Source organism: Paramisgurnus dabryanus, chromosome 18 (genome assembly GCF_030506205.2).
Source record: "Paramisgurnus dabryanus chromosome 18, PD_genome_1.1, whole genome shotgun sequence".
Taxonomy (NCBI): Eukaryota; Metazoa; Chordata; class Actinopteri; order Cypriniformes; family Cobitidae; genus Paramisgurnus; species Paramisgurnus dabryanus.
Genome location: NC_133354.1, coordinates 24,790,132 through 24,816,983, shown reverse-complemented (window position 1 = coordinate 24,816,983; position 26,852 = coordinate 24,790,132). Strand labels below are relative to the sequence as shown.

The window sequence follows — 26,852 nt, the reverse complement described above, 5'->3', positions numbered from 1 at the left end:
GACCTATTTTGTCAAATGCTTGCAGAGAATGGTTTACCAAAACTAAGTTACTGGGTTGATCTTTTTCACATTTTCTACGTTAATAGAAGCACTGAATACCCTATTATAGCATTTAAACATGGAAAAAGTCAGATTTTTGTGAAATGTCTCCTTTTTATAAACATGCATGTACAGAATCAAAGGTTTTATAACTTTTTATACTGTAAGAGCACATATTTAAAGTAATAGTTCACCCAAATCCTAATTCATCCCAATCATAATTTACTCGCCTTCATGCCACCCTAAACAACCATGACTTCCTTTCTTCATTTGAACACAAATTATTTTTTTCATAAAATGCCATCTTGTTGAATCTATACATCCATCATTAAAGTTAATATACTGGGTTAATATAGGAGGAGCTTCAATGCAAAAGCCTCTAAACGCAACTGTCAGGAATTAATAAAGATATTAACTAAATTCTTGCGGCATGTAGGGGTGAGTGGGGCACAAACTAAGGCGGGGTTAATTGTGACACTGCTACTTTACATATTTATACAAGACTGAGCAATCTGTGTTTTTGGTCTTTTTCTCTTACTATCAGAAGATCTCCAGTGAATTTGTGAAACGTTTTGATGTGTTTTGGTTAAGATATTGAACAAAGACTGTTTTGGAAGCATCAAAGTACATTTCTTCATCTTATGTTTTTTTTCTGAGTTGGGTGTGTAGGTCACAAAATCCAACCTTATTTTAATCAAAACTCCTAGTAACTGATAGCTGGGATTGAAAACATCTCTACACAGTGAAGTTAGTTGTAACACAGCGTTAAAATGAAGCCTCAGGTATACAATGATAATAAAATGAAAACGATTTAAATAATATTAATCAAAATAATAACAGTTAAAGCAACACTATGTAGTTTTTTACCTTTAAATAATGTCTCTAAAATTATTTCAGTGATAGAACAACTTTTAACTGGACAAATTGTACTGTTGCTGCAACCTGAGCAGCCTCCTAGCTGCTACAAGCACACTCTGAAAGTGACGGTGGAGGGTAGGAAACACAGCCCCACCCCTCCCCCTGCATGCAGAAGAGTGTCTGATACCAGGCACTGTTGCGCTTTTCAACCACATGGGGGAGCTGTAAGTCATTTTTACATGGAAACTACATAGTATTGCTTTAATTTAATATCAGGGGAAATAAATCACAATTATATTTAATTTGTCTTAATTGTGCATCCCTTTCAAAAAAATCTATTTATGTGCATTGATGTTTAATACAAGGATGGTTAGATGAAGGATTATTAATGGATGAATGTGTGGATATCTATCTATTATATAAACAATATCCACCTTTAGTACATTTTTTTGAACATTGTATTTATTGGGTTTTTTTAGAGACAGAATTTTATTAAATTATTTGTGTTTAAACTAAATTTTTTAGCAGGTGTTACAACTAACCCTCTGTTTGTTACAATTAATCCCACCTATAGGTTAAGTTGAAACGTGTCCACTCCTCTCACTTTCGGTGTAATTGTAAAATAACGGTGGATGCCACACCAACAAACTTTGTGTTTATTTGTAGCAGAGATTGTGTAAAAGAAAGATTAATCTAACTTCAATACTTTTTTAATGATGGAGCCAAAGTCAAAAAGAGTTAGTTTGTGCCCCGCTCTCTCCTATTATACGTTCATTAAGTACTTTAAATCTGCTTAATCCTGGCCAACAGTTTGTTTGCAGAATCTATTAAGTGTTTGATAAAAAAAATGCTTATTTACAAGAAAACATGCCAGATGCACTTAGAGGGTTTTGCATGAACTCTTTGTGTCCTTTGAATGTGAAAATAATAGATTTGGGAGAGAAATGTGCCATTTACTAAATGCTTTTTATATCATAAATGAAAAGTTTACTTACTTTTTTAATTATTTTGACAAGCTTAATCCCATTATACCCAGTTTCTACAAAAACATTTGATTAATTTAATCAAAATGATCGGATTTTATCAGATTAGCATTTCTTTTTAATGTGTGATTTATCCTCCAAAGAAATAAAGTTGTTTTTTTAACATTTTTATCATCAGTTATAGTTGTAATCTCGAGTTTTCATTGTGGTGTAAGATCAACCTGAATGCCAGATGCCCTGAAACCATGAAGAAAGCTTGGATGAAGTGAATTTGGGTTTGATGTGATGGCCTGATTGACTCTGGCCCTCATGCGGCCCCGGGGTCGCTGAGGCGTGAGAGAGAAAGCAGAGGGAGGAGAGCGATCGGGATGAAGACGAGGACAGAACGTGTGATTCCTGTGAAGAGCAGATCAAGCGAGCGTGAGGTTCAGTGGGCAAAGTCCATTCGCCTCTTCCAGGGGGTGTGGGGTGTATAATGCTGATTCAAGCACGTCTGCCCCTGTGCATTCACCCGAATCCCCCCCTTCATCCCATTGGGGGCCTGAAGTGGTGGGGGGTAAAATGAGGGACAATCGAGATCTATGAAACACAACAAACCCTTTCTTAAGAATTATTCTAAGCAACAAATAAATAAAAACGATCAAGAACTTAACACCTAGAGTGGTAGATTTGCATTTTGTCTTGAAATACTTATTCCTGCACTGTAAAAAAAATAAAATAATATCTACATATTTTTTATGTGACTTAAACAATTTCAACTTGATTTGCTAAGTTATGTCAACTTAAAAACTAATTTAAATTTACTTTTTATAAATAACTATAAAACAATCAAGTTGTTATAACTTCAATTTAAATCTGACTTCAAATGATTTAGGAATAAGCTACTACAAATACTACAGTATATACTTATTGCAGCAGATGTTTATGTTGGTTGAAATATTTGCAACATGTTAGTTAAGAAATACTTGATTAACTCGAGTACCCATTTAGCTAAATCACTGTGTACGGTACGGATGAGCGATGTTCCCCTGACAGAGTAATAAGTAAAGAGATTTAGTGATGCCGAATCCCTGTAGATATCATGTCATCTCTCCGGATTCATTTGTTTTAAATGCTACGTAGATCCCATACACATGAAACCTTTTTTATTGTGACCGCATCACATGTTCTGTCTGAAATGAGTCTCCTTACTTTTACAGCGTTAAGTTTTCTTCAGATTTTGACCCCTCTCGCGAGGAGCCATCAAAGTCGTCTTTTGAACGTTGTATCCATAAAAAGGCCATGAATTCTTTACTGTGCCCTAAAACCTATCTAATGATACAGCATTACAGTCCTGGGATCTGTGCAGTTTGCATGAAATAGAAAAGTCATTTTAGCAAACAATGTGAATAGGAGGTCAAGCATTGTAAAAAGGGCCTTGGTTATGGGTGTTGTGCAAATATAAGCGAGATGACTTGTGAATGCATTTGGACTCTTGAGCTAAACGTATAGTTTAGTTGTGCTTGGTACTCTAAAATTACAATAAAAAAAGCTTTTAGATCATTCTAATGTAGTTTTGTTGTAGAAACATGGTGTGGTAGTTTGGTCTGTACTATGGTAACTATGGTAAACAGTTGTTTAAGTGTATGTCAGCGGGGGTCTTTAGAGTTGCAGTGTGTTCTGGGAGAGTAGCTTCACTCACACTCCTTATTTCCTCTACAACTCAACTCATTTGCTCCTCTACCTCCTTAAAGGAAATGAGTCTAATGTCTTTAGTCACTTTAATTTTGACAAATGCCTTCAGTGAATGTTAGTGGGCTCACACGTTCATTAGACTCGATGAACGATACTCGGCTTTCGCATGTTAGTTAAAACTGCTTTAAGATTTAACTAAATTATAAAAAGTATTCTTAAGAGCAATTCTAGAGTTATGGATATAACATTTGCAGTCAAAACTTAATATATAAATTCTAAGAAAATGCATTTATTAGCAATATATTGAACCATCGGTTTGTATTGTCTTAAATAGACATCAGAAAAATATAAAAATAAGTTGTCTATTTTAAATGAGGGAAACATGTTATGGATGTGACAAAAAAGGACAAGTTTTTGCAAGACTGCATATATTGTAGGATTTCAATGCACAATGAATGCAGAATAAATCCAAATTCATTATCCAACAAATGCAGAAGGGATGGATCTACAAAGAATAAATTATGTTTATTTTATTTTAATTTTGTGTGCACATTTTTAAGAAAGAAAGAAACAATGGTAAGGATCTGACATTTCTCTATGGACAAGACAATTCTGAAATTAAGTTAACTGTGGAAAAAAAAGCTTTTAAAACTTTAACGGAGACTTTGCTATTATAACCACCAAAATTGACATCCAAGCTATCAGTAAGGTTAAAAACATTTTACTTTTCACGGTTGGTATTTGCATAGAAAAATAAAATAAAAATAACAGGGGGGGGAGTAATGATGTTTTAATTTTATGTGTATAAATGTAAAATGTATTTTTGAATACCTTCACAAATCTGACAAAAAATGTATCAGTCCTTCCAAATAATGAAAAATGCCTTCAAGAATGACTGATGGTTAGTTTGTACACTGTCACTGGGCAGTAGTACCCCAATTTAAAATTCCTTTTTCCCTAAGTTTTTTTATTATTGTTATTTAAAAAACTTTCTTGAGTTGCTATAAAAAAAACTTAAGCTAATTCAACTTTTTTATTTTTATTTATAGCATCTCCTCACTAGTCAAGAATGTCTAATTTAATTGTAATTTTTATTACAATTAATTGTAAAAAATTTGTTTACAGTGTAATACCATACAATTAAGGTATCAATATAAACTCTTAAAGGAAAACACCACCGTTTTTCTATATTTCACCATGTTCTTACCTCAACTTAGATACCTATCTTTATTCAATGCGTGCACTTAATATTTATTTAGTGCGTTGTGAATGTGTTAGCATTTAGCCTAGCCCCATTCATTCCTTAGGATCCAAACAGGGATGAATTTAGAAGCCACCAAACACTTCCATGTTTTCTCTATTTAAAGACTGTTACATGAGTAGTTACACGAGTAAGTATGGTGGCACAAAATAAAACGTGGCGATTTCTTAAGTGGATAAAACATGAAAACTATATTGTATGGGGGAAGAGCACTTAGTTGGCAGCACTTCGACCTCGGGCGCAGTAATATTGACGTAGGTTTGAGCGAGAGGCGGAGTAGTCAGGAGTGATGATGTTACTGCACGCCGAGGTCGAAGTGCTGCAAACTAAGTGCTCTTCAGCCATACAATATCATTTTTATCTACTTAAAAAATCACCATGTTTTATTTTATGCCACCATACCTACTCGTTTAACTACTCATGTAACTTTAAATAGCGAAAACATGAAAGTTTTTGGTGGCTTCTAAATTCCTCCCTGTTTGGATCCTAAGGAATAAATGGGGCTAGGCTAAATGCTAACACATTCACGATGCGCTGTACAAAGATTAAGTGCACGCATTGAATAAAGATAGGGATGTGTGCATTCGTCTAAGTTGAGGTAACAACATAGGAAAATATTGAAAAACTGTGGTGTTTTGCTTTAAAGGCATGCTTTTTAAAATGGTACTGTCCCAGTGAAAGCTATGGATCATTTTTGACAATTTTGTTTTTGGACAGGGTATAATTGAAGAATTTGCGAACATTTATTAAGGCAACAACTTTTACAAATTACGTTTGCTTAATATATATTTTATTTATTTATTTTTTATTTATTTTTTTCAAATGTGTTTACCAATCCATTAGGCTGTATTGCATCCTCATTGTAGAGTGTATTAATACATATTCTATAACATAATCATAATCATTGCTCATCATTATGAAACGCAAGTTCATGTGGGTTACATGACTGAGGTTAATGTCTAACAAGGTGATCAGCAGAGGTGACACCTGTGGACAGATAACTCTCATTGTAAAAACTATTAATGCCTGGAGACCTCACCTTATAGGACATCAGCTGTCATATCTCGAGTGTTTTTTAAAGAAATTAAAATCTCTTGATTTTTTATTTATCTCAAAGTGTGTGTTTGTGTGCGTTTAGGTGAACTTTTGAGACCAAGTCAAGGTCCGGCTTACTGACTCGGAACTCATCTTTCTGGTCATTGATTCTCCAGCATGACCATCATTGTCTAAACTGTGTGTGTAAGACACTTAACATAACTATCAGAGTTTTATCCAAAGGAACATAAAGTGCATATAGATACATTTTACTAGTCTTTTGTGTGTTTGTGTCATCTTGTAATCAAACTCATTATCTTGGTGTTGCTATAGCTCTATGCATTTGCCTGTTTAGAAACAGAAACACTTCCAAACTATCATTGCTGTACTGTATTTGATTTGTAAGTGCTTCACACTTCACTGAGATAAACAGGTCGATCTCATATATAGATGAATACAGTGGAGTACTGGTCTAGATGGATAACATACAGAATACCTTCGCTTTCAAACCGCAGGCAAATCAACTATATTATGAAAAAACATCAAGGAAGGGCTTTTTAAGAGGAACAGCAGAGCCTTTGATGCAGTCAGAGAGCAACATAAAAACCTCTGCTACCTCCTGGTCAAAAAGGTGCCTAAGAAAAAACGAACGAATTATTCATCCGATACTGTCACACTCCACTGCAGCTTTCACAACAGAAGCGGTTTCACATCCTGGAAAAAATATGTAATTTCTGTAAGTTTGTTATTAACCGCTGTTAATCATTGAGTATTGACCAGTCCCCAAAATGTGTGAGAAAGGTTGGAATCCAAAATGCATTAAAATTCTGTTCCAGCAGCAAATCTGGTTTTGGGAATAACTGCATGGATTAAGACGTGAGATCATAGCTGACAACCTAATGATCCCATTTTTAATCAGATTTCTCTTTAAAACATTCAGTTTATGAAGCTCAGCATGAAGTTAAACAACTTGGTTTTGCAAAAGTGAATGTGACAAGTTGACATAACTTACAAAATCAAGTTGAAATGGTTTAACTTAAATTTGTTATGGCAAAAAAAGAGTTGAAAAGGATGCACATGGGACATGCTATTTTCACCAATGTAGTACTCAGTTTTAAAAATGTCACATTTTCCAGAAGCCAAATTTTGTTTTTCATAAATACTCCATAATTTTTATATTTCACCATATGATAAAGAAATACCCATTATAGGAGGAGGGAGGGGTTCATAGCACCATAATAATAAGACCACAAAAATTTGAAATATTTTTTTTATGTCTGACAGAACGTGAACATCTGTGAATAGCCCCAATTAGATTTCTTTAAAATAAAATATTTACCTCAAATTATAATAATAGTCCTAATTGATAAAACAACACGAATTTAGATAATAATGCAACATGTGACTGTATATGATTTATCAACCGTTAATACTGACAAGCTTATGAGCAGCATGCATGTAGCACGTGAAGTGTAAAATATTTAATTTATTTAATTTTAAAAAGCAATATCAGTTACAAATTAATATCTAGGTTAACAACTGAACACTTTTTGTGGACTATAAATTAAATATAAATTAACTTTTTTAAGTAGGCCTAGCACCCATAACAATGTATAGAAAAGGCCTACTTAAGTTAAGGAGAATGACAAATGCTTATTATTTTAGCATAACTCATAAACAAGACATTTGCATAATGTATATCAGCCAATGGCCATTAAGTCATTCCCAGGGCCCCGCCCACCACCAACGTAAACGACTTCCTTCAGCAGGTGCGCTCATACACCGGACAACTGCACAACTTTGTGAAAAGGACACTTTCGGGCTTCTGTCGCCTTAAAAAAAGTATATTTGTTGTATTTTATATCACACATCTATTTACGCGAGGATTTTCAACTAGACCGGATTGATGTTTACTGAAATGGTGTCCAAGTTGACATCTCTTCAGCAGGAACTCTTGAGCGCTTTACTGGACTCGGGGGTCACGAAGGATGTGCTCGTTCAGGCACTGGAGGATTTATGTCCGTGTCCCGCTGAATTCGGAATAAAAATCGAGAAACCCTTATCCCCGTCCAGTGTCAACGGGGGCAGTGACTCAAATGATTCCAAGCCGGTGTTTGTGACTCTGGGTAACGCGCAGGGTAAAGGCAGTAAACTGTCCGGTGATGAAGGCTCAGAGGACGGGGATGAGTTCGACACACCACCGATCCTGCGCGAGCTCCAGTCTCTTAACACTGAGGAAGCGGCGGAGCAGCGGGCGGAGGTCGATCGCATGTTAGCGTGAGTCTGTCATCACCAACTGCTTTTAACTTTATTATTCATTATAAACTTTAAATATTGTAATTATACCATCTTTTTAAAATATAAGACATGTATACATAAATACGAGCATCGTCATGAACGGTGTTTTTTGTTGGCGTGTTGATTAACATTTGTTTGACCATGTTTTTGCTAGTAGCCTAACGATATTTAATATTAGCAAGTAACCATGATTTTGTTTTATTAAAACCATGGTTCATTTTCTTAAGGGGTTGTATTAATTTCTAGTTTTATTTGCGAGATATAGAAACCACAATGCCAACATAAATGCGATGCCGGTAATTATTTTTTCTCTGTGTATTTTCTTGTTATTTTATTTGTAGTATTTTGTTTGGTCTTATTTCAGTAGCTATTTGTTAATTAGGCCTACTCATTTTTTAGCCTTTTACTTATAGACATACATTTATATTTTTAATGGACCAAATTGTTTGAAAATTAATTAGAAATTTTATTTTTAGAGAATATTAGTAACTTTGTTTTAAACCTTCACTGGATTATAGACAACAGGTAAAGTCAAAACGAAACCACGTGTAGTTGTTATTAATTTATTTCTATAAATCATCAACAGAAAGATACACAATGTCGTATGAATAGACGGAAAAGATATCTAGTTATTCATTGTCCAAAGTTATAGGCTTAAATCAACATCCTCGACCACACTCTAATGTGAGGGCTTATTTCCAAAAACAAACACATATATTTTATTGTTATTTGAGACGCATTTTCTTAAATTTTTCTTTATTTATTATGACACGAATGTTATAGGTTCATACTCTTTGTATGCTGCGTACTGTAGTCAAAGTTTATTTCGGATTATTTAATTTGTTTAATTTCAAAGGCTACGTCATACGATTATTCTTACAGCCTATAGATTTACTTAATTTCGTTCTTTCCAATGTAGGCCTGAAAATAACAAATACTTCTAGAATAATTGTGATATAATTATAGTGAAAAGGGGGAGTTTTTTCCCGAAATATTAATAAACTGCATGTTTAAACCTGCTAAGCTAATAGCATATTAAGAAACATTATTTTTTTAACATTTTGAAATTGTGTGCTTGCTAATCAATGTAGTTTTTGCATAAGCCTGCATTATTTTTATTTTTATAATTTTTTTTTATGATATAACCTTCGTAATTATATTTGGACATAATGCCATACAATCAAACTTAAAAAAAAAAATAGATATAGGCCTTATAGACAATAATAAATGACATTGTTGTTTCAGAGAGGACCCGTGGCGCGTGGCGCGCACTGTTAAGGGTTACATGCAGCAGCACAATATCCCTCAGCGCGAGGTGGTGGATGTGACGGGTTTGAATCAATCGCACCTGTCACAGCATCTCAATAAAGGGACACCGATGAAGACCACCAAACGAGCCGCGCTTTACACGTGGTACGTCCAAAAACAGCGTGAAATCGACCGACGTAAGTCTTTTTGCATATAATGTTAAAATGTTCACTATTTATTTTGATTAGTATTTTAAATGTATTTTTTCAATAGTTTCAAAGGGAGTATTTGAATACGAGCCCTAAAAATAAACGACTGCATTAGAAAACAAATATCAAATTAAGCCATTTATTTTCAAGAAAAGTAAAACCTAGGCCTGAATAATTGCAAACAGTAGCATAGCAAAGTGAAATTATTAATTTTAAAATAAATTGTAATAAACTTTTCAGTTACTTTCTGAGGCTGCTAAATCATTGTAAATGTACATTATTCGATTTCTAACATTTATTACATATTGTTATGCATATACTATTATGTTTACATTTTTATAATTCTCATTATTCGTTTACTATTTTTATTCTCGAGATACAGAAACCACAATGACAACATAATTTGAAATACACTTAAATAAACTTTTCAGATAATTTCTGAGGCTGCTAAATAATTGTAAATGCACATACAATTAGTAGTAAAGTAGTAATTATAATAAAATTAAAAATGTATTAAGTTTATTTATTATAATATTATACTGTGTTAAATAAAATACTAGGCCTATATTAATTAATCATTCTAAATAATGCTGGATTAACACAGGGTTGGGTGCAATATGGAAAAACCCAACAGCTTGTTTAAATTAATCTGGAAAATGTTTAATAATATTTATTAATATTTGACCCAACCGTAAATTAAAACAACCCAGCATTTTTAGAGTGCACACTAGCTTTATATTAAATATCTTGTTTTCATTCTGTCCATTTGTATATCCCATTTCCAAAAAAGCTATTTAAAAAGAAATATATTTATATTGTAAACGTATATTTTTTATGCCCTTACAAACCAACAATATGAAGGTCACCTTTAAACAAGGACAAAATGTATCATTGCCCCCAACATAGCTGCGCTCAAAACGCCTTCTTTAACAAAGCACCTTCTTTATGGGAGTCCCCATCCAAACACTATATCATGATATTGCCTTACTCTGCCCCAATCGTGTCCCCCTCTTATTTCCGCAGAGTTCGACCGTGTTCAGGGCTCTGACCCCAATGACTCAGGCAGTCAGGATCAGGTCCTGTTTTTTTTCCCAGAATTCAATCATGCCGGACACAATTCGGGGACAGTGGGAGGTTCCGGAGTGCCGCTCGGAGATGAAGGCGAGCCGGGTTCCAAGAGAATGAGGCGAAACCGTTTCAAATGGGGTCCGGCGTCCCAGGAGATCCTTTACCAGGCTTATGATCGACAGAAGAACCCCAGTAAAGAAGAGAGGGAGGCGCTGGTGGAGGAATGCAACAGGTAACCTCTAACTATAAACACCATTTATGCATGGGGTCACAGTGGGTGATGACTTTTAATGAAATACAGTATTGTGAGAAGTCTTATGCCACCACCAGCTTCGTTGTTTCAAATTAACCTTCAAAATGATTGATGGTCTTCTTTTGTTTTTCCCAAGGTAAATGAAATGGATTGAAATTAAATTTGTGTATATAAAAATATCCAATGATGGTTTTTTGCAGAGCTGAATGTATGCAAAGGGGCGTGTCACCTTCCAAAGCTCATGGATTAGGATCTAATCTGGTCACAGAAGTTCGCGTATACAACTGGTTCGCTAACCGGCGTAAAGAGGAAGCGTTCAGACAGAAGCTGGCGATGGACACGTACACCCCACACAGCATGAATCCACTGCTGTCTCATCCATCATCACACACGCAACATCATCACAGTAACTCAGATTCAAGTAAGCAGTACAAACACTCATACAGAATCACAGGCCATGTTTACACCTGTATTAACATCTCGGGTGATCTCATCACAAGTGCACATGAGCGCTGTTTACACCAAGTAGTAACATGCATCTCAAATATGACTTGGCAGATGGTTGTATTCAAAGTGACTTATGAAGAATAAACACATGTTCCCTTTAGATCAAACCTATTACATCTTGTATTGCAAATGAAATAATGTACTAATAATGAAATAACTGAGCTACAGGAGCACTGTTATTTTTGACAAGCTCCTTTATTAATTGAACACTGATGTGTGTGTTTACTACTTCCTTAAAATCCATGTTGTGGTTTTCCTGACATTGATTGGACAGTTGTTATTTTAAAGGGAACATATTATGCAAAATCCACTTTTGTGTTTGGACATAAATGTGTGTTGGCTGCGTGTGAACACAACAACCCTACAATGAAAAAAAATCCACGCTCTCCTTCTTTTTTAATCCCCATTTAATCAAAGCAGTCTCATTAGACATGCTATGTTGACTCTCATGTTAATGTGACATCACACTGATAAAGCCCAGCCAATGGCCACTGCCTCAATGGTTAATTTGACCCAAAAGCTAAATATATGAAAATCAGATCTATTTTTAAACAATGGCGCTCACTGTCTGTTGGTAGAGGAGTGGGGGCATTTGCTAATTTGCATTTAAAGGGACAGACACGAAAACAGCAAATTTTGGGGAATTTTAGACATGCTATAATAAATGATCTGTGGGGTATTTTGAGCTAAAACTTCGCAGACACATTCTAAGCACATCTAAGAATTATATTACATCTTGCAAAAATATGCATATTAGGTGACCTTTAAAGTCACAAAAACTGAACCCTTAAACCCTACATTATAAATACAATGTGCTCATGCTTTACTCTCTCCCTTTGAATGTGGTTTAACCAATCAGAAAACTTTTTAGACCATGCTTACCAGTGTCTGCACTGCATTAACAGCGCAAAAGGTCATGGGTTTGAACCCAGTATAAGTAAATAAGCAATAAAAGTTGTACAATATTTAAAAATACACAAATAGACAACATGCATATGTACAGGCATGATATATACGATGGAAGAAGAATGAATGAATAGTGTGCTCAGTGTCATAAATGTAATAAATAATACCTGGGGTAAATGGGGTCACGGATAAGCAAGTGTGTGTGTGTGTGTGTGTGTGTGTGTGTGTGTGTGTGTGTGTGTGTGTGTGTGTGTGTGTGTGTGTGTGTTTTATTGGAATTCCTCCATTTCATCTGTGTTCGAGCAAAATGCAGGGCCACACCCGTAGACACAGGTGAGATTGAAGGACAAAAAAAATCGCTTGACACAATCTTGAGGTCAAACCAGGGTCAAGTCAAGGTTTGGTGGCGGGGAGGGAGCGATGCGATCGAAGACATTTTCTCATGCATAAGATCTCACTGCAAAATTAAATCGTGATCGTATAAAATATTTAAAAATGTTTAACGCTTATCTCTACGAAAAACACAGTTTTGTGCTGTTGTAAAGCCGTAAACCGTCTGACTGTGAAATAGGGCGAATTCCACAGTATGTTTACAGATGGATTAATATTACGTCAGGAGAGCGAGTCAGCGAACAGCGTGTTTGCTTATACTGTGTATTCTGCTACAGTCACTGAACTTACACTCGTCAAAAGCTCTTTGATTGTATTTGTTCACCTACACGAACAAAAGAAACTGAACAACATTTAGTATAAACAGTCATATGTGATTTTTTTTAGGAAATGCATTTAAATATCAACAAAAATGTGCAAGTGAGCGACGGTTGTATAAAGGCAGTCTTTATTGTTTGGACTGTGCAGACGCTTATCAGTTTTAGCTGATATACAGGTATGCAATGAGGTCAAATAAAGATAAACAGAGTCAGGTCAGTATGTGCAACTGCAAGAGTTTCTGTCTTTTTCACTATTTCATCCTCGTAATGTGACAAAGTGCACATTTGTGCATTATAATACAATATGAAGAACTCAAATGCAAAACCCTCTTAACTGCGTCTGATATGTTTTCTTGTAAATTAGCATTTTTTATCAGACTCTTCAGTGGTGGCCGTTGACGTCTTTTATCGGGGCCCTCAATGCGAAGTTCATCACAACATGTATGTAGCCCGTCATGTGTGTGGTTCGTAATTTCAAAATATGTGTTCTGCACATCGAGTGATCCTGTGTGCATCACGTGTTTTGTCAAAATAAGTGCCTGCTGCAGACGCATCTAAAGGGTTAATAATAAAAGAGACGCTCGCGTTTGCCAGATACTCGCATAATCTCATTAGGGAGTGTCTTGGGTGTATTTTGTGAACGTGAGCGTCTCTTTTATCATAAATGGTTTTGACGGGTGTGCAGCAGGCACTTATTTTGACAACACATGATGCACATGGTTCACATGACGCAACAAACACATTTTGAAAACGCAAGCAACACACATGACACTCCGAACACTTATTTTGAATTTACGTACCTCGGATGAGCAGTCACGAGCCGCCACTGATACTCTCAGTTAATTCTGCCATCAAATCGGTATTTCTGAATGGCCTGAGACCGGGATTAAGCAGATTTGAAGTGAAAGTATTTGATAAAGGTATAATATGTAGCGAAAGCATTCGGTTAATATCATTATCTAATTCTTAGTGGCTTTTGCTTCTGAGCCCCTACGTTCCTGTATCTAGAGCAATGCTAGGGGCACAAAAGGTCATGGGATCGATCACCAGGGAAAACACATACTGATAAAATTGTATAGCTTGTAATGCAAAGTTGCTTTGGTAACTACTGCCAAATGCATAAATGTGACCCAGTCTGTAAAAACCAAGCTGAAGTATCATCTGCATGATGTAAAGGACAATGTGTGAAAATATAACTTTGATGTCTTTAATAATGATTGAGTAAGATCATGTCAAAAATCCAAATCAATGTAAAATCAAAACTAATAAAAAATTATTAGATTATGAATCTTTATCCTGGATTTCACTGATAGGGTCGCAAATGTAAAATGTAATAATGACACATACAAGACAACTGTTAAAGAGACACAATACAGATTTTTTCCCATGTCGGCACAATTGCTAAAGAATTTGGTGTAGAGCGTGGTGTAATTACAGTAATTCAACCCAGTATCATGAAATTACGTACCTATAGTCACATACATTTTTGATTCTTTTCCGTGACGTTTTTCCGGTTTAAACGAGACCGTATCATGCATTTCTATTTACGTGTCACTGTCACGTATTGGTTACTCAACTGTTTTTCCCTTACTATTGTCGCTTCGGTTTAGGGTTAGATTTACATAAAATTACATCCATACCCAAACCCAACTCTAACCCTAATGTCAGGCGACAATGATTTAAAAATCAGAAAAAAAAGTAAAAAACAATACTTAAAGTGACATCCTAACGCAAACGCCAAATCTAACCCTAAACCAAAGCGACAATGGTTTAAAAATAGGAAAATGCAGTTGAGTAACAAATACGTGACAATGACACGTAAACAGAAATGCTTGATACGGTCACGTTTAAACGCGGAAAAACGTGACAGTGTTCCGGAAAAGAATAAAAAATTTACGTGACTATAGGTACATAATTTCGTGATACAGGGTTGAATTAATTATAGATATATTAATAAATAATATATTTTTCAATGCAGAACTTCGGTACAGTCATCAGGGAACCGGTGAGGTCACTTCCTCCACAGCCATCAGTCATCATGGAAACAGCCAATCTGTATTGCAACAGGTGTCTCCGGGTGGTCTGGATCCCTGTCACAGTTTGTTATCCGCAGATTCCAAAATGGTAAGCAAAAACCATCTAGTGTCTTGTGGCATGCATTAGCAACGTCAAAATGTAATTATACATGTATAGAAAACATTTCGTTCTTCCAGCAGCAGGAAGTGCGTGTAACAGTGGCGCGGCAGAGATCAATGTGCAGTTTTACAGATGTGATTGATAAAGTCAGCCTTTGTTTGACTTAACTAGGTCAAAGAGAACATTGATCCAGCATGCATGCTTGCAGTACATATCACACTACATCAATGCCTTTATTCATTTTTATGACTGTGGCGTGAATTGCCCTCCCCTAATAAACCTGAATTATGTTAGCGCTTTCACAGCCTAAAAACTCTGACATAAAGATATAAACTATACTGTGAACGCTATTTCCAAAGAGGAGAGGTACCGTGTTCTTACTCGCAAAGTGTTTACCTTATATGTATTGACATAGTGTGTGTGTGTGTGTCCAGATCTCAGTCTCGGGTGGAGTTTTGCCTCCTGTAAGCACTCTGACCAACATTCATAGTCTTTCTCAATCATCTCATCATCATCATCACCACCACCAGCAAGCACAGAGTCTCATTATGAGCTTGGCTGCTCAAAGTGAGTATATCAGTATATTATTTGGTAACACTTGATACATAAGGTTGTATTTGTGAACATCAGTTAAACCACGAATGCTTTATTCTGATTGGTTGAGAAATTTTCCATGTTTTTTTCTGTATAACGCACAACTGACTGTCAAATGTCTTTAAAATAACCACCAGAGCAATGTCTTAGCAATCTCTGTAGTAGCTGTGGTATAAGAGGAATAATTTACTCTGGTCCTTTGAATTATTTGAAAATAATGCACACCCATTGTGTAACTCTGCTTTGCGTCGTGCCACATTACCACCTTGGGTGGGCAGAATTTAACAGCCCGTCGTCAATAATTTCTTACTAAATGCATTAACTAACCATGAACAATACTTCTTATAGCATTTATTCGTGTTAGTTCATGTTTTTTTAGCATTTACTAATATATTCTTCTCTTCACCTTCTTCTCTTCACCATTTACATGCTACCGATTGGTCAATTATCAAACAATATAGGGTTAACTTTCACTGCTATGCTGATGACATTCAGATTTGTTTTAGCACACCTCCCACCTCAGTGTTTCTTCCACCTACATTAACAACCTGTATCAAGGAACTCAAGCATTGGGTTAAAAAAAATCTCTTAAAAACACATTATTTTTCTGAATATTATTCCTCTGCTTATTTATAATTTTTTTTCCCATTCTTAGTTTTATCTTGAAATTGACTGATAATATCTTTATGTTTGTATATGATTATCTTTTCCTATCTTTGTAAAGCGACCTTGGGTGTTGAAAGGTGCATATAAATAAAAATTATTATTATTATTATATTATTAAAAAGAAAAGTTATAACTGTTAACATTAGTTAAAGCACCATGATAACTGATTTGGCATTAACTAACATTAACAAAAATTAGTAAATGTTGAAAACTAAATTGATTATTGTGGCTGTAAATTAAAAACAATAAGTTGAAATTTAGAAAAAAGAAAAAGGAATGCTTCTCTGGGTCAAAAAATATAAATAATGTATAAACAATCCAGGGTGCTCTTCAAAAATGGGCCTATAATATAATGGCATTAAGAAAAAAGAAAAATGAGGCACTCCTGATAAATGTATAAAAAGCCTTTAATGAAACAATGGCTACATGCCTACGCGTTTCAACTACACAGTTTTCATCAGGGCATGCCAAACAAACACAGGTGAATGCATTTATCAGGTAGAGAGGTATGGGAATGGTCACATGACCCAAGCCCCACCCCCAACCTTAAAACTTATTTAATTGTTTTCATTACAGCCAAACACACTGAGCTGTTCACAAAGAATACACTAATCGTAAAAAACAAGTAAAGATTGCACAAAATATGTGTTACACTAGAACATTGCTATGCACACACATGTAAAGATTGCACAAAATATTTGTTACACTTGAACATTGCTATGCACAGACATATCAAAAAACATTACCCATGATAAATCTAAAAACAAACATTAGAAAAGTATTACCAAATATATATCAAAATTACTAAATGCCCTATAAAAAGGGTGAGAAATCCACATCATCATTCAATCCTGGAAAAGTTGTGGCTCTAAGTTTTACAATCCACCAGGTTTCCCTTTGAAGAAGACGTTGAAGCCTATCGCCACCCCTTACATTCCTAGAGATTACTTCAATGACCATTACCTTCAAATTATTCAAGTTCATGTGCCCAGCCTCTTTGAAATGTACGGCCATAGGGTAGTTAGGATTCACAGTTCTGATGGCGTATTTGTGCTCTGCAAGACGTTCCTTGAGTCTTCGCTTAGTACGTCCAACATAGAAACACCCACACTCACATTCAAGTCTGTAAACAACATAGGTGGTGTTACAATTAGCAAAGTCCTTACAATGAAACACTCTTTTTGTAAACACATCCATGAATGAACTTTGGCGGGCCACATTTACACAGTGATTACATGAGCCACAACTGTATGTGCCCTTAGGTCTCTGAAGCCATGACGAAGGTCTAGAGGAAGGGAGATGACTATTCATCAGTTTGTCTTTAAGAGTTGGTGCCCTCCTAAAGGAGAACATAGGGGGCTCTGAAAACACTGGGTGCAAATTGGGATCACTATATAGTATGTCCCAATTTTTTTGAATCACTCGTCTAATGTTAAACCCCATAGAGCCATACTGTGTGGAGAAAAAGATCTTGTTATTGGGTGCACGTTGTCGATGTGATTTCTTAAACAAATCTTTCCTGTTTAATGCTTTTGCTTTATCCAAAGCTGAATTAAGATCTTTCTTCTTATATCCTCTACGCTGAAAACGTTTGTACATATCTTCAGCCTGCACTTCGAAGTCCACATCAGAGTCACAGATTCTACGTAGTCGTTGAAATTGCCCATAGGGGATGTTTGAAATAAGTGTGCTAGGATGAAAACTATCAGCCTGCAAAAGAGTGTTCCTATCCGTGGGCTTCCTATAAATGGATGTATGGAGAAGGCCTAGCTCATCAACAGTGATTTTGAGATCTAAAAAGTTGATCTCTGACTGACTGTACTCCAAACTCAATCTTATGTTTGGGTTAGAGGAATTAAGGTATTGATGGAAATCCAACAGCTGCTCTAAAGAGCCTGTAAAAATGAAAAAGAGATCATCTATGTATCTTCCATACCATTTAATCCACTCTTTAAATGGGTTTCGATTGCCAAGAATGTACTGGCCTTCCCACATGCCCATAAATAGACCTGCAAAATTAGGAGCATATGCTGCCCCCATAGCTGTCCCCTTCTTTTGACAAAAAAGCTGGTCCTGAAATAAAAAGATGTTATTATTCAGTGTCCATTTAGTGAGATCTACAATAAAGTCCGTTGGAGGAGAAGCATCAGTTCTGGTCTCTAGGGCCTGCCTCAGAGCCTCCAGGCCTTCTTCATGTTCAATATTTGTATAAAGTGCTTCAACATCCATTGTAACCAAAAAAGCATTGTTCACTTTACCAATTTCCTCAAAGATGGAAAGGACATGTGTGGTATCACGTATATATGCTGGCAATGCCATGGTGAGAGGCTTAATATGAAAGTCAATATATTTGGACGCTGGTTCTGTAATTGAACCTATCCCACTGATGATGGGTCTGCCAGGGGGTTGGCTTAGATTCTTGTGGATCTTTGGTAGCATATAAAAAGTAGATATCTTGGGGTTATTTGGCAGTAAAAAAATCATACTCCTTCTTTGTAATCCATTCATTAAAAACCGCATTATCCAGCAAGGAAACCAGATCCGCTCTCACCTGATCCATAGGATTAGTAGTCAGGGGTAAATAGTATTGTGAGTTGTTCAGTTGTCCCAAAGCCTCTGCTATATACTGGGATTTACCCCAGACAACCACTGCCCCTCCCTTATCAGCTGTTCTAATGATCAGATCATTGCTGTTTTGCAGCCATTGAATAGCCTGTCTCTCACCGGCAGTTAAATTAGATTGAATATTTCTCTGCTTCTCCTCAAAAAGCATGTCAATATCATGAGAAACTTTCTTGGTGAAAGCGGTCAAACAAGGATTATTGATAGGAGGAAAAAAAGTAGACTTGGGTCTAAATTTACTATGTTGTTCAGTAACACTCTGTTCAGATGTCTCAATACTCGTACTCCTAGAGTTATGGAAGTACCAGAATTTCAGGTGTAAATTGCGGTAAAACTTATACAGGTCCACTTTAGTTTGAAAATGGTCAGAATAGTGCGTAGGGGCAAAGGACAAACCTTTTGACAACAATGACCAACAATCATCAGAGAGTGCAGTACCTGATATATTAATCACCGCCTCCAAGTGTGGTTCTGGCGTCGGGTCAGTGGACGAAAGTGATAACCCGATGGCGTGTCCACATTTCCTTCTCCCCCGCCTCGTTTTTTTCTTTGTTTTGACCTGTCCTTGGATTTGTCCGTCTCTGCTGGTGCTAAAAAATCACAATCCGTGGACTGGATATGTGGGCTCTCATCCTCACTATTAGTGGCACTGCTTGGAAGACTAAAAGACACAGAACGTCTATGCCTCAAGTTACGGTTCTGGTAGTTAGGCCGTTGTGTCCAAGAGTAAACTGTACCTTCACTATAGTCCTGTTTATCACGCTTAAATTTTCCAAGTTTGACTTTAGCCAGCTCTTTAGCAAACTTATTGATCTCATCACTAAGTTTCCTTTCCCAATCTTCCACTTCCTTGATGTTAGATGTGCTGTTGAGTAATATTTGCTTAGTCTCAGAAATGGTTTGCTGTATTTCAGTTCTTTGTTTCTTACTCTCCTCAATCAGCAGAAGGATCAAATCAAAGGAACATTTATTCAAGATAGCCTCCCACTTACTTCTAAAATCCACATTGTCCTTTCCGAATGAGGGAAACTTCATAATCCTCAGACCCCTGGGAATCATCTCCTCCCTCCAATAGTCCGAAAGAGTAATCGCATGTAATTCCAATTTCTTATCCTTTTCCATAAGCTTTTTCAAATCAAAAAATGTTTTTTGCGTATCTCCAGACTGTGTAGAGTCCATGGTAAGTAAAGATTCTGTAACGATGATTTCTTTTCCTTGCTCATTAGTAAAAAACAGTGTGTTGGCCATGATGAAAAACTAAATCAATAGCCCAGCAAAACGTGCTAAACAGCCACGGAGCAATTCCCAAGACTGTGCCCAAGTCAAACAATTTAGAAAAAAGAAAAAGGAATGCTTCTCTGGGTCAAAAAATATAAATAATGTATAAACAATCCAGGGTGCTCTTCAAAAATGGGCCTATAATATAATGGCATTAAGAAAAAAGAAAAATGAGGCACTCCTGATAAATGTATAAAAAGCCTTTAATGAAACAATGGCTACATGCCTACGCGTTTCAACTACACAGTTTTCATCAGGGCATGCCAAACAAACACAGGTGAATGCATTTATCAGGTAGAGAGGTATGGGAATGGTCACATGACCCAAGCCCCACCCCCAATAAGTTGAAATTGCTTAAATTATTTTGATGAGTTAAATGTGATGTGATCAGCAAGGTGTTTGGACAAAAATATGTGTTGGTAGTGTGTGAACACAACAACCCTACAATGAAAAAAAAACACTCACTCCCCATTAAACCAAAGCAGTCTCATTAGACATGCTATTTTGATTTTCTTGTTTATGTGATGTCACACTGATAAAGCCCCGCCCACAGCCACTGACCGACGGTCCTGCATTACCATAGTTTCAACCCTCAGTGAGTTGTACGCTGTCTGGCATATCTCAATAGTGAAAAAACGATTGTCTCTTACCATTTAACAGGATCCAGATAAATTTTAACTAAAAGCACTTACTAGCTGCGTTTCCATTACCCTTTATAGACATTGTGAACTGAAAATACGTTCAATGGAAACGTCAATTTTGCAAAAAATACCATATATCACAAAAAATTTACGCTTACAGGTGTATTTTTAGGCTAGTATTAAGAGACTTTCCTTGCCAATAATGTTTGGATAACACTCCTACATCTCTTTTGTTTTAAAATAATGTACTATTACCTCCGTGAAACACCTATACGTTGCTGCTTTTAAGTATAAGGGGCTTTCCTTGGCATTAATGTTTGGATAATACTCTTATGTCTTCTTCACTTAAAGCAACACTATGTAGGTTTTTTTTACCTTTAAATAATGTCTCTAAAATTATTTCAGTGATAGAACAACTTTGAACTGGACAAATTGTACTGTTGCTGCAACCTGAGCAGCCTCCTAGCTGCTACAATCACACTTTGAAAGTGGCGGTGGAGGGTAGGAAACACAGCCCCACCCCTCCCCCTGCCTGCAGAAGAGTGTCTGATACCAGGCACTGTTGCGCTTTTCAACCACATGGGGGAGCTGTAAGTCATTTTTACATGGAAACTACATAGTGTTGCTTTAAAAAAATGCCTCGTGTGGTGCACGTGATATTAGTAAAACTACCAACATCAGTCGACGTCATGTCAAATTTCGACATTTGCGGCTGCCCTGAGAATTTTTGTGTGTTTGTGTTTCAGCTCAGAGCTCTACAATGGGTTTAATGGTGCACTGGAACAATCCTTCCTAAAATGCATTAAACTTTCGTTTACAAAGACGTGAAACTCACTGAGTGGTCAGTGGTGTTCACTGGTATGCTCACATAAAAATCACTCCAAAAGACGCATTCCAATAGGTTTTATCGTAGTTTTTACCAACTCCATTGACTTGTATTAGATGTGCTGTGAGGTACGGTATTACTCCGCGCCGGGAACTTTGTTTCTATTCTTGCAATTGGCAAAGGCGGATTAGCGCCACCACCTGGGCTGGAGTGTCTATTATTCAAGCTCTCAGCGGAAGAATGTACGGGTGTGAGGCGTTTGGAAAAATAGGTCCACAAGTTGACAACGAATGCTAAAACACCTGTTGGAAAGCATCTTTTGCAGAGATTTTTGTCTGACCACTCGGTGAGTTTCACGTCTTTGTAAACGAAAGTTTAATGCATTTTAGGAAGGATTGTTCCAGTGCACCATTAAACCCATTGTAGAGGTGGGAGATGAAACACAATCACACGAAAATTCTCAGGGTAGCAGCAAATGTCGAAATTTCAGTCAAAACCATTCTATTTCACCATAAACAATCTGAAAACAGGGCTTTAAGTCTAAAATACCGAACTTGTCCTTCAAACATTTCTCAACTTTGTCACGCGACTGGATCTAGTCGCCAACGATCGCTCGTGTCGCCAGAATTCGCCAAGCTACCAGTGTAATCAATGATATTGCGTTGCTCTGCTACTGCTAGTCGCTGCTAGTCTGAATGCAGCTTTATCACCAGAGGAAAATCGATGTTTCAGTCGCATATCATCGGTTAATGGAAACGGCTTCGCTTTGCAATAGTTTTTTGTCGACATTAAGAAAACAATGTTAAAGTTTTGCGCAAATCTGTAATGGAAATGCAGCTACTGTCTCTTTTTGTGAGGAGCAATAGCTCATTTGCATTTAAAGGTGTACACATTGAAACACCAACAACTCAAATAGGGGCATTTTGGACATGATATAATGATCTGTGGGGGTTTTTTGAGTTGAAACGTCACAGTCACATTTTGAGACTCATTTTACATCTTGTATAGTAAGTGCTCTTTAATGAAAAAAAAAACAGTAAGTTATGTTTCTATGCTTTCAGGTCTCACATCTCCTCAGTCTCAGGGTGTGCCCGTCATCAACAGCGTCTCTGGACTCACAACCCTGCAGCCGATGCAGTTTCCACCGAGCTCCAGCCTCACCCAGCTGACCACAGCGCACATCTCCCAACAGCCCTTCGCACAAGCACACAGTAAATGTTATTTCTTTCAGAATACATTTGTGGCCTCCAATATAGACTATTTGCCGACGTGATGATCTAACACTTTGCTTGTGCCTTTCAGTGTACTCTCCCAAACAAGAAGCCCAGTTTTCTCATACTTCTCGATACACAACTATGGACAGCAGCACCATCACACACTTGGGCTCCAGCAAACAGGTCAAAATCAACTACATATTAAGTGTCTGTAATGTATGTGTGAGTCTGTGATGGTAAACTGATGTTTTCTATTATCGCTGCAGTGTCCTTTGCAGGCCTGGTGAACGAACACGCTGGAGTGAGAACTTCCTCGGCAGCTTAGCAACAGCAGGACCTGACATCTGCATTTCTCAGTTACTCTGGTAACTTCTCAGTATGGAGACCCAATCGTTAAAGCACTGCCTCTGGATTATATGACAGCCAAGAACTGTTGATTTATATATTACACTTGTATAGCGGATAATGGAACAAAGCCAAGCCGATGAAACACTGAGCCGAAGGTTTTGCACCGATCAGTATCGGGTACAGAAATCTTCCATGATGTTGTATATACACTTTAATGAGGAAATATGTTTTGTTATTAAATAATAATAATAAAAGGTCAACTTTTCAGACAAAACTTTATATAAAAAATAATAGTCAATCACAGATGAGATTTTATTACCACAAATAAGTCTGAGATTTGAAATGTATGCCATATTCTTAAGACAAATCATCATGTAAAATCACTTTTTTATGTCAGAAGATGGTCTCTCCATTTCATTGCATAGACTTGCACATAAAAGTCCCAAAAGATGCTACAAATGTAAAATGTAATTGCTTCTCAGGGATTGATTTCACACTACTCCATTGTAGCTAATGTTTTGAAGATGTGTATAACTGCCTAAAGGCTATGCTATTTTTATATATGTTTTGGAATCACTGCAATCATATTTATATTTTGTGTAAATTGAAAAATAAATAATACTTTTTGAAGAATATCTCCTGACTGTATAACTATTTTTTTTTTACTATTTTTTTTTTTTTAGTGAAATGTGTCACAGTTTGTAATTTTCATTTCAGATTTTTTTATTCACAGTATTTTTAAAGTTTTAATGACCATTCTTACCAAAAATACAGGAAATATGTACACAAATGTAAACTATTTAAACAAACAAAACAAAAACCTATTAAAAAACAAAATGGCTTCTTCATGTAAAAGTCAGCATTTAACGTTGAACTCGTGGCATTTAGCGTTGAACACTATACATATTTTGAACACTTTTAAGGAGACTCAAGTCCTGAAGTGATTAGAAATTAGGATTTAATTATATTTACACTGTAAAAACTGAAAGTTGGATCCATTTAAAAATTACTTCAATTGCACTGTATAAAAAACGCAGCATTTTTGTCAAATCAACAAATATTTGTGTGCTACTTTAATTTGAAAAGATAAGTTAAACAATTTCAACTTGTTTTTATAAGTCATGTGAACTTATTATAGCTTACATTTTTTCATTTCAGTAAAAAAAAAAAAACGTGTATAAAGCTCATATTTATATGTTTTAGGTGTTACAAATTGAAGTAATTTTTAAAAGCTTTCCACTTTAAATTTTTGAGAATTTTAAAGGTGATAAAACTTAATTTTTATTTAAAAGTAGATCCAACTTTTACTTTTTACAGTGAAGGATCAAGAGACCCTTCAGGTTCCTGCTATTGGTCAAGTGTAAGATGAGCGCACACTAAATACTTCACACTTAGGCTTATAATTTTATTATGTTTTTTTAATACTCCATAAAAAAATTTTGTAATTTCTAGTTGTATTCTAAAAAAGAAATAGACAAATGTTTATATATGGTCATTAAACCATTAAACAACAAATCTAATGATGGCATTGTGGTGGCCTTGACTTTTGCACAGTACTGTACGTCAAGATTGAAATGTAAACATTGTTAAAGAGCTTGAAGGATGGCGACACTTTTTAGTCATACAGTGAAAGTGAATAGTGACTTTGGGTGTCAGTCCCTAATATGTACGTAAAAGAAAAAAGTAAGTTATATTGGTTTAAAACACCATGATGGTGAGTAAATGATGGTCTGAACCATTCAATAAGAGGATTTTAATAAAAGGTGTTTCATGGCCCCACTTTGCTTTTGGGTGTCTTGTGCATTGGAATGTTTTGAAACACAAGCGTGTAAAGAGAGGCCGAGACTTAAATGAGCAATAAAAGGGTGTGTTTTTGTTTTCCATGCCTCATTCGGTCTATTTCCCCTGCTGTCTCTCTGATCAAAGGGCAAGTTTCATTGGAGCTCACTTTTAGGAAGTGAGGTCATTTCCTGTGTACACATGACTTCAGCATGTGATTACAGGTTATTTCCCATAAAAACTAAATAAACTAAAACCTTGAGCTGCAGGTGATAAACAAGAACATGGTATTGTGCAACACTGTACATTTCAGTCAAAACAAGTGGAGTATACTGTGATTCTGCTAAACCATTCTGTATCACAATAAGACTTAGCTCCAATAGCACCTTGTAAAAAAATTATTTTAATGTTACTTTTTTTCACAAAAGTATGATGCCTTTCAGAAAATGTTCTTCTTTAAATATATAAACATACAATATATCAAATTAAAGAATAGACCCTCTGTTAAAATTTTTTTTAATCCATATTTGTTACCCAAATATGAGTAAGTTTCGTCAAAATGCAAAAATTTTTAGCAAAAAGTTGAGATAGTTGTGTTTTTGTGAAGGACTTTTGATAGAGATCAGATTCAGAGCAATGATCAAAACATACACAGAGTTCTTATGGTTTTTGATGAAAAGCGTGGCATTAATTTTCTTGATTTTAGTACTTTAAACTATACCTTTAAAATTTGTTGGTTGAAACATTTTAGGAAAAATCCAGTGTCTTTATGGAACTTTATTCCCAATTATGTTTTTTCTCAGTTTGGTGGCCTTGATTTTCTTCTTCTGTGTAACTACAAAATTGAAAAATGACCAGCATCACTATCAGCTTTTCATAAACAGGCTCTTTTGGCTTGGTCTCTGATATTCAAGCACACTTTTTCACCTCATAAGTATTTTATTTGGAATAACTGCAATATTTTGTACAAAAATAAATCTATATTTTTTCAGAATTGGGTTGATAAAAATATTTTGTTAGTTAGTCAATTAATCAATTCTCAGGGGTTTTTATGTTCATATAAGGAATTTCTAGATCATTTTAAATTTCCTGTTTCTCCCAAAGAATTTTCAATAATGATGGGTTCCATCCCTTAGGTGTACTTGCTTTATTGAGAGGTGCTCATTATAATCCTCATCCAGTACCTTTGAATCTGGTTGATACATTTGTTAGAAAATTGTGTTTTTCTTCACCCTACAAAAATAATAACAGATCAATCCATTCATTATTCCAGCAGGACATTGTTACTTTGCCATCTGTGACTGCTTATTGGAATAATGTGGTAGAAAATATATGCTGGAAAAAAGTCTGGATGCTTCCACATTTCTATTTCTTAACCAATAAAGTAAAAGAAATTTTCTTTTAAAATAATTCATATGCGTTACCCTGCAAACCACTACTTAAAACTTTTCAAGAAGGACATCTCCTCCAGTTGCTCATTTTGTGACAATTCTGTAAAAACTGTAGTTCACTTTTTTTTGTATTGTCCATTTACTAAGATATTTTGGCAAGATGTTTTACGATTTATTAGGAAAGAATGTGTGTTGTTTTGGAAGGATGTGGCTTTAGGTTTTGTGGACTATGATAAATCTAAGAGAAATCAGTTTTTTATTATTAATCTGATATTGCTACTTGCAAAGTTCCACATTCATAAATCTAA

The 26,852-nt window shown here is 35.8% G+C and overlaps 1 protein-coding gene across 1 annotated transcript; it reads left to right on the top strand.

Annotated features, from left to right (window-relative positions):
* The first annotated feature begins 7,627 nt into the window (after positions 1–7,627).
* hnf1bb (HNF1 homeobox Bb) lies at positions 7,628–24,007 on the top strand. Its single transcript, XM_065287448.2, has 9 exons — positions 7,628–8,127; positions 9,394–9,593; positions 10,629–10,905; positions 11,127–11,347; positions 15,028–15,173; positions 15,620–15,752; positions 22,874–23,023; positions 23,115–23,209; positions 23,293–24,007. The coding sequence occupies exons 1-9, from the start codon at positions 7,757–7,759 to the stop codon at positions 23,311–23,313; spliced, it is 1,614 nt and encodes a 537-aa protein (XP_065143520.1). The 5' UTR covers positions 7,628–7,756; the 3' UTR covers positions 23,314–24,007.
* Positions 24,008–26,852: the final 2,845 nt, after the last annotated feature.

What these genes read in the sequence shown, in the direction of transcription:
- hnf1bb (XM_065287448.2), top strand. Translation starts at nt 7,757, where the DNA reads ATGTTTACTGAAATGGTGTCCAAGTTGACATCTCTTCAGCAGGAACTC. An exon ending in TCACAGTAACTCAGATTCAA is followed by an intron (nt 11,348 to 15,027) that starts GTAAGCAGTACA and finishes TTTTCAATGCAG; the next exon opens with AACTTCGGTACAGTCATCAG. An exon ending in TATGAGCTTGGCTGCTCAAA is followed by an intron (nt 15,753 to 22,873) that starts GTGAGTATATCA and finishes CTATGCTTTCAG; the next exon opens with GTCTCACATCTCCTCAGTCT.